The sequence below is a fragment of the Pavona decussata genome, unplaced genomic scaffold, assembly GCF_977016875.1.
Source record: "Pavona decussata unplaced genomic scaffold, jaPavDecu1.1 SCAFFOLD_145, whole genome shotgun sequence".
Classification (NCBI taxonomy): domain Eukaryota; kingdom Metazoa; phylum Cnidaria; class Anthozoa; order Scleractinia; family Agariciidae; genus Pavona; species Pavona decussata.
The window spans coordinates 803,651-819,251 of record NW_028145558.1 but is presented as its reverse complement, the minus strand read 5'-3'; the positions used below and the strand labels follow the sequence as shown (position 1 = coordinate 819,251).

At 37.2% G+C, this 15,601-nt stretch overlaps 1 protein-coding gene across 1 annotated transcript; it reads right to left on the bottom strand.

Moving 5' to 3' along the window:
• Positions 1-12,022: 12,022 nt before the first annotated feature.
• On the bottom strand, positions 12,023-15,596 carry LOC146466334 (uncharacterized). The gene is made up of 5 exons (XM_085127470.1): positions 15,369-15,596; positions 15,063-15,278; positions 14,275-14,395; positions 13,064-13,413; positions 12,023-12,375 (listed from the first exon to the last, which is right to left on the bottom strand). The coding sequence occupies exons 1-5, from the start codon at positions 15,538-15,540 to the stop codon at positions 12,128-12,130; spliced, it is 1,107 nt and encodes a 368-aa protein (XP_084983596.1). The 5' UTR covers positions 15,541-15,596; the 3' UTR covers positions 12,023-12,127.
• Between the last annotated feature and the right edge of the window lie 5 nt (positions 15,597-15,601).

The window sequence follows — 15,601 nt, the reverse complement described above, 5'->3', positions numbered from 1 at the left end:
GGTAGAGTTTGAGACTTTAAAGCAACCGTCTTTTCCTAGAGAATATTTGTCGGACTGTTCGGCTGAAGGACTGAAATCTTTATAAAAACAAGGCATAAAATCATTATTTTATTGAAATTCATTCGAATTTTTACGTCGCTATCAAGATTTCTGAAAATGGAGCGACGATTCACGATTGACAACGATGCGATCAAACACTTTCAGGAAAATTTAGGAAATTAGACGCAGGAAGTAAATTTACTGTTGATATTTTAGAGGAGCTACCGTTCAATAAGGTAGTCAATTTTAATAAGTTAAGTCAATTTTTTTTTTTCTTACAGACAGACCATCATTGGCAAAGTACCAAAGGAAAAACCTTTCGGAAACTTTGCCTTTCATATTTCAGGTTGAAGTTTTTATGCCCGGCTCATTTGACAAACATTCATGGTTTTTAACTTACGTGTTTATGGCATTGCTATGATCATATATGGACACTGGCATAGCTCATGTCCCTCAAAACAACTGCGAGACAACCACACCGAACACGGGAAAAACAAAAGAATGAATCATTGAAATAAATCAAAAAGAAAGATCTAGTCTAGGAAATGAAATATTAATCAAAGAGTTCTACCGTAAGAAACGACTGAACCTCTTTTTCTTTACTTTGTTCTTATCTTCAGCTTACAGCGAATTAAAACGAGGAGAAGGAATGTTTAAGATTTATTGAAAGATGGTTTGTAACGCTACTGAAGATCCTTCTTTAGAAAAGCTGAAACATGCGTGGAGAAAAGTTTTCCTCGTTGAATTTATTGTGATAGCTATAATCAACGTTTTCACTGTCGCCGCCTTTTCAAGAAATCGCCACTTACGCAAGCGCACTACGTATCTGATAATAAACCTGACTGTGGCTGATTTACTGGTGGGAGCAGTGACGGGACCAGTGGAAATATTCGGCCAAGATTTCGATCGTGGAAATAGTTTCAGCTGGAAAGAAATGATCATGTTAACCTGGAGGGTCATATTTCCCCTAGCTTCTCAAGCCAATCTTTCGTTCATTTCTTTAGAGCGGATGCACGCCACACTTTTCCCATTTAGGCACTGTTTAATTGAGAAATGGCTTTACTTCAAAGTTATTATTGGCAGCTGGATAATAACTTTGCTTCTGGCATGCATGATGGCTGTTCTTAAATTGCTCAAATTAGCTACAATTCCCTGCACATTTCAATTTTACACTTGTCTTACCCTTCTTATCATAACTGTTTCCAATGTTATCATTATCATAAAAGTCAAAAGTAACCCTCCTCCGCAGCATTTTAGTGCAGTTGCCTCAGAAAGGAAATTGTCAGTAACCTTAATCATAGTTACCGTGGTCTCAATCCTGACCATTCTGCCCTTATCTATTTGGATGACAATTGAACAATACATAATCAAACAAATGCCCCTTGCAGCGTTCATTCAAATACACGGAAAGTTAGCGTTATTATATTTTGCAAATTCTATCGTCAATCCATTGATATATGCCATAAGAATGCAAGAGTTTAGGAAAGCTGTCAAACAGCTTTGTAAAAGGACTGCAGAGACAAGGGGTGTCCAGCTGCCCACTAAAAAGCATGCAATATAATGCATGAGTCCAAAGATAAAAGTAATAACCCAGTGCTCAATCTCATGAACAGTACGATTGTAAACTACTTGCTCAAAATATTTGTTCAATGCCTTATTAGACAATCAATAGGAAGAGCTTCTGGAAAGTTTTATTGAATAAAGAACTATTGACTGTGTTGCTTTTGGTCTCTTCACTGTATATAGCATTTGTAATTAAGGGGTCAAAGGATGATCATAAGTAGTCTTTCACCAATTTAGTTTCTTGTTTGTTTTGTTTTTACTAAACTTTTTTGAGTTCCTGAGAGCCTTGGGAAGGCGACAGGGTTGTGGGTAATTTTACAGTGCTTGAAATTCAATAAGCCACCTGTGTGCAACTGAACTGTTATGATGTGCGCTACATGAAGATGCTGTTAGGTGCTTACAGTGGTGAGTATGTTGGAATTTCAATCAGAGCATCAGAGGGCTGCAGTGGTTCAACGCTCATCACTGCATTGTAGCTATAGCGGTCCATCTCTGTGGAACAGCCTACCCTGTAATCTTAGGTAGGCTGAAACACTTAATTTAAGCAACTACATAATCTCCATTTTAGGTAAGTTGAAACACAGCATTCATGGAAAGCAGGACAAGTTTTCTTTAGGTTTTAGTAATATTGTTTAGGATTAGGATCTTCATATATTTATACATTTTGATGTTGATAGATTATCTTGTAGTTTTCTGTTGTATCGACCTGATGAATTTGTTTAACCCTGTGTAAATGAAGATTGAACTGAACTGAATTGAAACTCATCGAATTATGTCAAGTTGTGTCATTTTTTTTCTCTCTTTTACCGAGGTGTATAAATGGGTGCTGGTTTGGGTAACTGTGTAGGAGAGAGAAAGGGAGAGTAAAAGAGTCCCTAGGCCTGATAGATAGAGTAACCAACTCCTCCAATAAAACACTTCTCAACAAGAATGCAATGTTGTGTATGAGCCAATCAGAATTAACCATGAGCAACCTGATGTCACTATTTGTGATGCAATAACAGTCTGCCATTTCATGAATAAAGTCTTCTTTCCCAACCAATGGATTGTTCCAGAAATATTTTACCCCTACCCCTCCCATGGAAGATTTGAAACCTGTAGTTTCAGGCCTCATATTTTCCCCTTTTTAAACCTCAAATATGCTTTCAACGAACCCCCCCCCCCCCCCCCCTTACCCCTCAGAGTTTTCACTTACTTTCTGTGGGGGTGCTAAACTGTATACTATGCATATTTCCTGGAATCACAAACTGAAGGAAAAGTCCAGAATCTGACTGTATATTTAATATACAACAACTGATCCCGATGACTGTAAAACGTTATCAGATCCCCCTATCAAGGAAAGGAAACAATGGTGGAGGGGAGGGGGCTGATAAAGGGTTACTTTTCCATTTTCCTGCATATACATGCTGCTCCCTCGTATACACACCTCGAAAAGCACTCAATGAATAAATGCTCTTGTCTGCCATCTCTTTAAGTTCCTTCATTTTCTTGTCAACAAAGCCTTGGCTGATTTTAAAAACAGCAGCACCACACTTGAGAAACTTCTTGAATGTTGAGGTATCTATGTATTTCCCAGCAACTGTGCTTGGTAGATCGAATATGAGCTTGTGGAAAAACTTTGAAAAGTTTTTCACCTGCAAAGTGAATCACTGGGTTTCCTGTTTTGGAGCATCTTCATACAACCCCAGTAAAGCATCAAATATGACTGTCCCAATATCTGAAAAATTAAAAAAAATATGTATAACAGTGCTTATATATTAACCTTTATAAGACTCAGCTGTTGTACTGTGATAATTGCACTATTAATCACAGAAGGAACTACACCTGTACCTCCCATGTTTTGTACTAATTACCAACATCTGCATGGTCATAAAAAAGGGAAACTCTGCCATCTGGAAATTTTCATACCACATATCCATGCAGATTTTGGACCCTGGGTTGGGGTGCTCCCACAAGAAATGATGGGGAAGCTTATAAGTAATACACAAAACTTTGAAGAGTAAAATTTATGTTTAGACACCAGTAGTAGTTCTCAAATGTAAAATGACTGGCAAACCCATGGGGGAGGGGGGTGGGTGTATTTTGACTGTAATGCCTTATAGAAAAATAATATATTAAGAAATGTAACTACTCTTAAATGTCTGAAATGATTATGATTCTGCAAAATAAGAGGCATTATGCCTCATAAACCCTTTTTTTCTGACTGGAGCAGCAAAGCACAAGATGTAAGCTCATCATGTGCTTCACAGTCATGTTTCATGCTTCACGTTGGCGTCTTCGTAAGCCTTGTGTGGCTCAGGAAAAAAATGGGAAGCAAGGCGCAACAAGGCCTGTAATTTCCATTCTACACCTCTCTCGGGGGTGAAAGTGGGCTTAAGCCTTGTTTTAAGCCAAGTGAATAAATGATAAATGTTTTTTTCTCATTCAGTGACACAGGCATATTCAGAAAACGAAAATACAAGGCCTCCCAACAGGAGTCAAACCTATGACCTTCCAATTCCTAATATCCAGTTTACGATGATAATCCAATTTATGGTGTTAATAATTGTACACTAATATATTGTTTTTAAATATATTTTTTATTTTATATATTACATTTTACTGTAACATAAGATATGTATCTTTTTTTATTATGAACAAATAAAGATTGATTGATTGAATTACTAGTTCAGATGATCTATCCCTGTAAGCTACAGCCGACTCATGGAAACTAGGCCATTAATTAACAAATAAAGAAGCCTCGACTGTGCTCTGTTCTGTTGTAAAGCACGCAGGAAGCGGCTAGAGCACGAAAGAAGTGTAGGGGGAAACACGAGACGTAGTCGAGTGTTTCTCCCTACTTCTTGAGTGCTCTAGCCGCTTCCTAAGTGCTTTACAACAGAACAGAGCACAGCCGAGGCTTCTTTATTTGTTTTATGATAAAGAATTCTTTTATTTCCCCCCGCACTCTCTCCTCCGCAGAGGCTCCGCTGAGAAAAGGGAGTGCAGGCGTAAAATTCCGTGGAAGGCGACGGCGGGAGCCTCTGCCAGAAACCACGCCCAATATGGCTGCGATCCGGGGGAGTCATTTTGTAACTAGGGTGGTGTGCGTACTTATGTCATGAAAATGGCGGGTGTTTGTGAAATTGTCATGTTGCGCGATGTGGGAGATTTACTCACGAAAACTTACCGACATGCTTAGAAATCGGGGAAAGTTTGTTTATCTCATGATGACTGTTTAGAAAACGCTTTTATTTTGCTGTGATGCCTTGAATCATCACTACAAGAATGAAATTCAAGTTACACGAGCGGCGATCGTGTGGAGATAAAAGAGTGCATGCAAAGAAATGATTTATTGAGGAAACGTCTGCCAGCTGAGACCAAACAAAAACTGTCGATTCGCTCTTAAAAGAGACTAGAGCAAGTAAGCTTAATGTTTTAATTAAAGCGTATTTTTTTTCTATACTCCGAAACGACCAAACTTGATATTTTTATCTTGTAAACAAGTTTAATCAGAAGAAGTTATAATGATCTTTCGGTGATTTAATTAGCATTTAGTTCTCACGGGAAGGTTGTTATGTACTGTGATGAAACAACTGTCTTTAAAATAAGGTTATAAAAGGCCAAAAGGCCTTTCGAGCCCAGAAAAAGCAATTATTTGTTCGTGACTATTGTTGACTTTCACGAAGCGAAATGTACTAAGTCCACTCTCCACGGGTTTCAAGGCGGGCTTCGAATACAAACGATTTTGCTTTTTTGTAGAAATTGTGAAATCTCACCTTAAAATTAACGACCGCAAACTGTAGAGACAAAGTAAATGCTGACTTCCGCCAAGAATGAAACTGTCAAATTTAGAGATGACCGAGAAATCTATCAATGTACAAGAAAACGACAAGGATGTACAAGAAAACGACATGCTTCTGGCAGAGGTTCGCCGCCAAGTCGGTTGAGAAAAGATAACATCGGCCTAAGGGAGGTGACGTCATCGGGTTATTCTTCGGAGCAGCCACGAACCGAGATCCGATTATACCGGAAATTGACCTGCATTCACTCTCTTTCAATAGTAATGGCGGACGACGTCGGGAAAATAAAGACTTCGAACGTTTGTTAGGATTCGTTATGGTAGAATACAGAGTTCTTTCTACTTTCGTTTCTCGGCGTCTGAACACTGACCTCAAGGATTTTGCGTTCGATTTGTGGAAGAAACGTGGAACTATGAAAACAGTGAAGATTTGCTCAGGTAACATCGGCCTACGGGAGGTTAACATCGACCTAAAGGAGGTTAACATCGGCCTACGGGAGGTTAACATCGACCTAAGGGAGGTACGTTTTATAGCACCACGTTTGTATCGTATGTGTTATACTGGCACAATTGTACACATGGAAAGCTTATTTGCAAGCATTAAAACTTCCAATCTTGCAGGAGCTTTTCTAATCATTGACCTGAGTGTCATTTCATTTATTGCCAACTCATAACATCCACCTACAGGAGATTAACATCTACCTAAGGGAGGTACAGTGGCTCACAGTGTACATTTTATAACTTATGTATTATAAAAGTCAATTCATAGGCATAGAGGCTTACTCTCTAGCAGGGAAACTTGGGATCATAAGGAGCTTTTTTATCATTGACTTGAGTTTCATTTTATATTTACCAAGTGATAACAATTCCACCTGCGTATACAGGAGGTAAACATCTACCTGAGGGAGGTCATGATGTTTATAGCACCATGCAAGTATGTATTATAATAGGGAAGAATTGACTTGAAGAAAGCTTATGAATTTTAAGGGGCTCTTGCACTTCATGCACAAGCACTGGAAAAATTCCCAAATTTCCAAGTTGGATTAAACTTGGGTTTTCCTTGTTTTTTTGTTGGATTTCCACTGATATCCAAACTTGGTAAAAATGCAAAATATCCAATTCTGATTTGTAAGTTGGATTTTTATTAACCAAAACTGGAAAATAGGAATAAACCATAACTGGAAAACGTGTTATCCAGATAGTCAACAATTTATTCCTTAAGTTGGGTTTTTACAAATCCAGATATGGATTTACCTCATTACATGTTTGTATTTTAAAGGTAACCAACTTTGTCAACTCAGTAATACAGGTTTGGATCACCAGATAACAAACTTGGAATTAGACTGTCACACTAATAACCAAGCCTGGGAAATAAAAGAAACTCATAACTGGAAAAGGGATTATCCAATTAGCCTGTTGTTTGAGTAATTTGGTTTTGAGCGAATCCATTTATGGATTTACCATGTTACATGTTTGTATTTTAAAGATAACCAAACATGTCAATAAAGTAATCCAGGTTCGGAGTACCTGATAACCATCTCGGAATCGCACTATTTAAACCACATTTCGTTTGACACTTAAGAAGCTAGATTTGCTAAATGCCTTTTTTTTTAACCAGTTTAATGTAAATAATGACATAACCAGTCTAAAAAATAATCAAATATTGACAGGTTTGTGTCATAACCTGTTTTACCAACTAGTCATGCGCCACAAAATGTTTTACTAGCCAGTCTACATGGAGTAGCTTTGAACAGAACAGTCATCACAGCCATGATGCTTTAAACAACAACACACATTAATTTTGTCCTTCCTATCTTAAGCAGTTTCAGTTTATGATTTCTGGCAGAAAGATGAAGTTCCTAGATTTATAGATGATCATTTCTAAAGGTTGACCAAGGTGATAAAGTTATCTTTCGCAGTTGCTACTAGCTTGTGTAACAGCCAAGTACTATAAACAACATATTATTCACCAAAATATTCATAATAATCTCAAACGTAAGTTTTTTTGAAGCCACAGTCTAGCAGCTTTCAACAAGAAAGTCATCACAGCCATTCTTGACGCTTTGAACAACATGTATACTTTGTCCTTCCTTTCCTGAAAGATTCAGTTTGCAAATCCAGTCCTGGCAGTCAGATTAAGTTCCTTTATTAGCTCAACATTTCTGATCATGGTTGACCACCTTGTCTATCAAGACCGAGGTGATCAAGTCATCTCTCACAGTTGTCACTGGCTTGTGTAATGGCCAAGTACTATAAACAACAACATATTATTCACCAAAATATTCATAATAGTCTCAAACGTAAGTTTTTATGACGCCATAGTCTAGCAGCTTTCAACAGAGCAGTCATCACAGCCATGACGCTTTAAACAACACGTATAGTGACTTTGTCCTTCCTTTCCTGAGAACCCTGGTGAAAAACCTCACAGGATCTTCAAGGATCTTTAAAGATCTTCAAAGACCTGCCAAAGATCTTTAAAGATGAAGATCCTCAAAGGATCCTTATAGGATCTTTGAAGATCCTCCAAAGATCTTCAAAGATTCTGCATATGCAAGATCTTGTTATACTATCTGCAAAGATCCTCAAAGAATTGGTAAGGATCTTGCACGGATCTTTGTAAGATCCTTGCAAAGATTCCTGCAAAGATCTTTGCAAGGATCCTTCAAGATCCTCAAAGATTTGATGAGGATCTTTGAAGAATCTTACAAAGATCCTTTTAAAGATCTTGCAAAGATCTTTGCAAGGATCCTTCAGGATCCTCAAGGATTTAATGAGGATCTTTGAAGAATCTTACAAAGATCCTTTTAAAGATCTTGCAAAGATCTTTGCCAGGATCCTCAAGGATTTAATGAGGATCTTTAAAGAATCTTAGAAAGATCCTTTTAAAGATCTTGCAAAGATCTTTGCCAGGATCCTCAAGGATTTAATGAGGATCTTTAAAGAATCTTAGAAAGATCCTTTTGAAGATCCTGCAAAGATCTTTGCCAGGATCCTCAAGGATTTAATGAGGATCTTTGAAGAATCTTTAAAAGATCCTTTCAAAGATCTTGCAAGAGATCTTTGCCAAAATCTTCAACAATTTAATAAGGATCCTTCGAAGATCTTGCAAAGATCTTTGTCAGGATCCTTAGGGCTCCTAAAGGATTTTTAAATTAAGCTGAATTATCTTTGACGGATCTTAAAAGGATCCTTGATAGTAAGGATCTTGCAAAGACCTTTGCCAGGATCCTTCATGAGCTTCAAGGATTTAATGAGGATGTTTGCAAGACCCCTATGATAAATAGAAAAAAAAGGTGATGGAAAATAAAAGGCCATTACACTTGCAATTACAGTGTAGGCATTTGGTAATTTATTTTATTAATCAATAAGACCGTTTATTCAAATACACTTCGTAGTCCAAAGACTGAATTGCGTGTACAAATAATTAAATTGTATGAAACTGAAAAACATAAATATATATACAATATAGAAAAAATTTAATAATTACAGGTAACATATAATAAAGAAGAATGCATAGAACTCTGCGAGAGGAAAAAGGACATTATTTAAAAAACTACATACTACTACTAATGACTAATAATAAAAGAGTTCTTTTAACGATTGGTCTTGCACACCGGAATTATAAAACGGTTATTGCTCCTAAGCTTGTGGGATGAAAGGGCAGGTGGAGGCAGCAAATTTGAGCGTTTGTGGTTTCTTGATGACGATATAGAGTTAAAATAGTTTGTTTGAAAGAAAGTCACACAGATCTGCCCGCTTTAGTGACAAAATTTAATACATTTGTCACTTTTAAAATTAAGAATCAAAATTTCTGTTTCTACTGAGTTTGAGCTTCCAGAGTAAATAATTATACCTTAAAGGTGTTGGAAAGTACAGACTGTTGACTAAAACTCTGATAGTTACAATAATGCAATGTCATCAATACTGCTGTTTTTTTGCTTGGAACTATTGCTTGGATGTCTCAGAGAAACGGGTATGTGGAATATGGAATTTCGTTTTGGCAATTTAAATTTGTGATATGTTGCACCAAGATTCCTGCTTTATATGGCTTCCCACCAAAGGATATAATTCAATAGACAAATAAATAAGTTTACTCAGCTGATTGTCTGATCAGTGCTTGTCATGCAGCATGATAGTGTCCTGGTGATACTCAGACTCAGTAATTCATTCTTATAAATAAAGAGTGATTTCCAATAGCTAAAAGTTTGCTCACAGTCTTCATCAAATGATTACCCTGTCGCTTTCTTGCACAATACTTCTTTTATAATTAAAGGAAACAAGGAAACCACCGGGCCAAGAGCGGCAGCCATCTTGGATTTCCATCAGACTTGGAAGACTGGGCACGAGCAAAGCCAAATTTGGTCAGCAGCTAAACACTGCAGGCTCGCAGAAAGACCGTTTCTTTTGGATTTTCGCAGGACTCAAGAAAACAAGGCACATTTCCTCGGTTTTTTCTTCTTTTAAGCTAGAAAATGATGGCTTTAAGCAACAAATCGTGGACAACTACTTTTTAGAAACAGGTAGGCTTTAATATCAATGATTTTGATAAAAGACTGGCTTGAAAATGTGATGCACAATTCAACCAAATGAATGCATGTGCTTCTGTGAATTTAGCTACAAATTCATCTGATCTCGGTTGTCGAGGTAGCCATTTCCTATTTATTTTTAAAATAAAACATTTACAAACGTTTTTATGGGGTAAGTTTGTAGTTGTAGCGCTAGTTGAAATGAACAATCAGATGATTGTAGTTGTACTGAGAATCAATTGCAAGCTTTATTTGTGTGGTGACTTATTCGATCGAAAATAACATTACTTTAATTTGCCTGTGATTTGATCGAAGTTGAAGGTCATTTGGTGGAGTATTATAATGCCCACATGTACAATAAAATAGCACCATCAGTTAAAAACGAATGTGAACACTGTAATCACACAGAAGAACTGACTAAAGTGCATGATTTTTTCTCTTTTTGCTGTAGATCTTCAACTCAATGTTGTTGTCAAGGACTGCAGCTTCAGAGTGTGTGAAGTCACCAAATCCTGCTCAATAAGCTAAGTCACTTGTAAGCAGGGGAGCCTATTTTTAACTGATTTAGTATGGTTATGAATTGTGACTTCTACTACTATATATACTACTCAGGAACAATGAAAAAATAAAAAATTTTGTAACTTTGAGCCTTGAATTTATTACTTGATGTTTGATAGTTTAATAGAAAATTAGAGGGTCAAATTGTTTTGGTCATGTAAATTACAAGCAAATTGGTACTTTTTTGTCTTAGCACTGTGCTTGCACAATTATTATGCCCATCAAATTTTTATAGTAGCACAACATTTGCTGATGTTGTGATTCCACTGTTTTGTTACATTATTCATTATCTAGAATATAGTTATTCCACATTTTGTGGGTCATCACGAGGGAAAAACTACAATTTTTCTGAGCCACTATAAATGTGTTAAAGTTGTGCAGACAAGGCAGTAACTTTTACGTTTTGTTAAAGGCTGATAATTTAGAGAGGGATTTTGACTTGCACTAATGTTGTGAACAACATCTGTTGAAATTTGTTGCACTGTGTAGCCTTGTCATTAGAACTTTTGTACATAATCAGAGCTTGCTATAAGTTATTGTTTTTCTGTTATTATGTTTTCTTGTACAAACGTTTTCACTGGCAATTGTCAAACCAAATTTTAGAATAAAAATTATCACAGTTTCTTGTACATTAACATTAGGATCGTGATCACCCAGGCTTCATGTTGTAGTCAAAATTTTGTCCATCATGGTTGAGGTAAAATATCCATCTGCTGAATATTATTCTTTCACAATACATATTAAAAGTTATGTTTCTATTACTGATTTTATTTACACAAGTTATTTTGTATTGATTTAGCATTGTAGACCCACATTTATATACAAATAAATTCCTGAATCTTAACTAAAATAAGTTAGGGATTGTTCAATAAAATTATCCCTTTTATGACATGCTGATGTTCTTTTTCATCTACATACTACATGTACATTCTCAACAGCTTATTCTGAGACTCACCAGAAATTTCAGTCACAAATGTTTTTGTGATTTTGGAAAGTTCAAAGTAGTACAAGATCTTGAAAAGGTTCATTCAAGATCCTTGAAGATCTTTTGCAAGATTATTGAAGATCTTCAAAGATCTTGGCAAGAGCTGCAAAGGATCCTGTAGGATCCTTGAAGATCTTTGGCAAGGTTATTGAAGATCCTCAAAGATCCTGAAAAGGTCTGCAAAGGATCCTTGAAAATCCTTTTAAGATCTTTGGCAACATAATTGAGGATCCTCAAAGATCTTGGCAAGTTCTGCAAAGGATCTTTGCAGATCCTCAAAGATCCTGGCAAGATCTGCAAAGGATCCTTAAAGATCTTGACAAGATCTTGGCAAGATCTGCAAGGATCCTTAAGGATCTTTGAGGATCCTCAAAGATCTTGGCCAAGATCTTCAAGGATCTTGGCAAGAAAGTTGAGGATCCTTAAGGATCTTGGCAAGGATTTTTGAGGATCCTGTAAGATCTTTGCAAGATTGTTTAAGGATCCTTAAAGATCTTCATAAGGATCCTCGAAGATCTTCATGAAGATCTTTGAGGATCTTTAAAGATCCTCAAAAGATTTTCACCAGGGAAGATTCAGTTTATGAATTCAGTACTGGCAATCAGATTAAGTTCCTTTATTAGGTCAAGTCAGCACAGTACTAGTTGCCATGGACATTGAGTGGCAATGCAACAGTCACCTTTTATTGAGAGCCACATCATCTCTGGTGATATTTCCTAAGGGAGCATTCACTTCAACCTTTCCCTGTTTTAAAAGGGTACTTGCAATTGCACGGATGTGAGCAGTTTTGTCTTTGTTCCTGAGCAGCTTCAGTTTAAGACTTTTGGCAACTGGTTTTAGGTCCTTGACAAGGTGTACATCATTGATGGTTGTTCTTTCCAGCCATACCAAAATAATGGTTTCTGCTGATGATAAGGTGAGCTCTGAAACACAGAAAAGACATTAATTTTAGTGTATAGTGCAACACTGTATCAACAGGCAATGAATAAAATGAAATGTTTATAAAAGGTGGTCAAAATTTCCCTTATTTTTCCTTTTGACACTAATAACTCAAAAGCTACAGTGGCTTTTCTTTAGTTTGACATATTTTTGTTTAAAAAATCTGTACATAGATTACAGAGCACTGAAAAACTGATAACTTTTATGTCCAATGAGTAACAATACATTAAAAGGAAAAAAAATATTCACCAAGTACTTTTCACGTAATTGACCATGTAAATAAAAATAAGGTACTTTTGACTCCCTTTAGGGTAGCCATGGTAACTGATCTGGTAATCATGAGGAACTAGTTCATTTTGCTCATTGATATATGTCTAAATATTTCTAAGTAATCTCCACCAGCATCAAAAGGATAGCTAGCAACAAACTGACAAGGTTATCCTGAGCTGAAGTCATCAAAGCCAAACAAGAGCAGGAGTTACCAAGAGTTGAAACCTTTGCTCTTATTTAGGGGCAGGGGGCCCTACTGAAGACAGGGCACTTTCAATGTAATAAAAAGAAAACTAATAAGAGGTGGTTTTTGGAAATAGGGCATTTATTGGAATGATAAAATAATTATCACAACACAAAATATCCCAGAAAGGTATCTAAAAATATACATATATGACTCACCTGTGTTATAGTAATCCTCTAATTTAGCTGGCTTTCCCTCATCGCTTTCTGGACTGTCTCCACTCACATTACTCGTGCTATCACTTTCACTCCCGCTTACAGGAGAGAGTTTGCCAGTTGCTTCCAGCTGCTCAGATTCCTTACGCCCTCGCTCATCCATATGCTTCCGGATAATTTGCATTATCGCATTTCTCCCCAACCCAAGTCTTGCTAAAGTAAAGTCCTGGTCCTTGGCCAGCGTGTCAACAACAGTAAGCATTCTTTTGGTGGCTTCTAGGTTATTTCGAAACCTTGGCGCCGGGGACCCCAGTGGCCACACCTGCTTTATATAATTGGTGATTCGCTTCTTCCTGTGATAAAGAGGGGCAGCAGGGATAAAATGACTAAATGCAGACCACACCATGGTTAGATAGTATATATTATTAATGAAATGGTGCTTCAAATTTACAATAAATAGGTTTGATGATCATGATTAGATGTACGGTTGCCAAGATAATGGCTCCGTCAATTCCAAGCCCAATCTCCACCCCCTGCTTAAGGCATTTTCTTCACTTATCCTGGCCTAGGTTGAGGTATTTGCTAAAACAGACCAAGCCGCAGATGGGTCATTGTCAAAATCAACGTTATCTTTTGGATTTTAACAGTATGACATCATTCCTTTTTGAATGTACAATTTCCTGATTGTCCCCAATGTAAAATCATACCAACTGAGTCATAAGGACCTCATTATCAAGTGCATCAAAGCCTACCCCCAACCCATGTAGATACATTTGTATTGTTGTTTTCACATATGACCGAGAGATGTTGAGTTTGTAGGCACCTGATTGCAAAACCAAAGCTTAGAAAGACAGGCTGAAAAATATGTGCTGCTCCACAAACCCCACCATGGGGATTTGTACCTTTGAGCTGGCTCCTCCATGGGACATTTGCAACATTATTGAGAAAAACAATCCAAATGCCCAAAGGGATGGGTAGACTTGGAACTGATAAAGCTCTAGGGGTTAAACAAGGTTACTTGCTCTTGTGATGCCATATAGCAAATGGATGAATGTAAAGCTGGCTTTGAATGGCTTTTGTGATTGAAAAAAGGCATGTTCTGACTCATGAAGTTTGAGGATTACACTCGTTAACTTGTATGTGACTAATGACAGCTTGAAAGATTCTAAACTACAGTTTATACAATAATCAAAAACAAATATCTGGAGACTTACTTTGTATTATAAATGGCCCGATCTGCTGTATTCATTTGATTTTTTTCTGTGTTGGTAAGTATTCGGTCCAGCAAAGAAAACTCAGTTCTTGACATGGGCTTCTCCCTCTCACAACTTTTTCCTTAAATTGGGTTTAGTAAATACAGCGAATAGTTAATATGATAAGCTACCATGCATATATACCAAAATCTGGTCATTGCATGATTTTCAATGCACCTACCTATAAGTCCTAGAGTTTTACACTATCAAAATAAAGTTTGCTTACGGATTCATGAAAATTTTTTTTTGTCCAAACGCAAAATAATCGATCAAAATAAGCATTTGATTAAACTAGAAGAAATCGAGGCAAGCATAATTCTTTCTGAGGTTCTCTACAGATAAGTACCACACTGTAACATGGCCAATTAACTACGTATTACAACACAATGGAAACTTCACAAATGAAGAAGAAAAAATATTGTGCTAAAAACGAAGCTGCACAGAATTAAGGTATGTCGGGCAAATACAGCCTGAAAGTGAAAAAACAATGCAAAGCAGCTCATAATCGAAGGCGACCTGTCGTAGTGGCGGGAACAAGTTACCAAATTTAAGATGTTTAAACACTTTGCAACAGGGAAAGGGCTTAACCTTTTCCAATAAAAATAACCGCACCATTTTGTTTTTGACAATACGCCAAAAAACTTGAGACTGTAAAATCTCGTACACGTAATCGTCCTCGTCCTCAAATTTGAAGCTCTACTCCATTTAGAGGCTTAAACACGAGTAAATGAGAATACATATATATATACCTGCACTGGGTCCTGCGCCAAGTTCACTTAATTTCTCCGAGAATTTCCCTTTCTTGCCAATGGTGTCGAGTCCTAACTTCTCCATAGCTTCACTACTCCGAACAACAGTCGACAAAAGTATACGTCCATCAATCTCCTCCTGTTCAAACTTTTCGGCGACAGTTTCGCTCCCGAAAGTCCTTAACGCCCAATCCTTGACTTCGAATACTGACCATTCTGATAAAGGAGGAAAATGATACATTTCAGATTAAGATTAATGAATAGCTTAGCTACCTATTGAAGAGAACCATACTGTACGTTACCGACCTGATACAGTCTTGCTCGGGCCGGATTCAACAGCGGCAATGTTTTGGCGGGCGTTTTCCCGCGTCAGTTTCACAGGTAAGCTTAACTTTGCCGTCGATTGAGACAACACGGGTTCATAATCATCCGAGCTGACTGAGTCTGTGTCGCCTGAAATTTCCTCAGTTACATCCATAGGACTTTCAGAGACAGTTTCTGGTGAACAAGTTACTGGTGGCAGATTCTTCCGAAACGTA

Excerpts from the sequence above, each read along its gene's own strand:
- LOC146466334 (XM_085127470.1), bottom strand. The coding sequence starts at position 15,540 with ATGGATGTAACTGAGGAAATTTCAGGCGACACAGACTCAGTCAGCTCG. Across the intron at positions 13,414-14,274 it reads CGGGCCATTTATAATACAAA|GAAGAAGCGAATCACCAATT; the intron begins GTAAGTCTCCAG and ends TCTTTATCACAG. Across the intron at positions 12,376-13,063 it reads AGAGGATTACTATAACACAG|AGCTCACCTTATCATCAGCA; the intron begins GTGAGTCATATA and ends TCTGTGTTTCAG.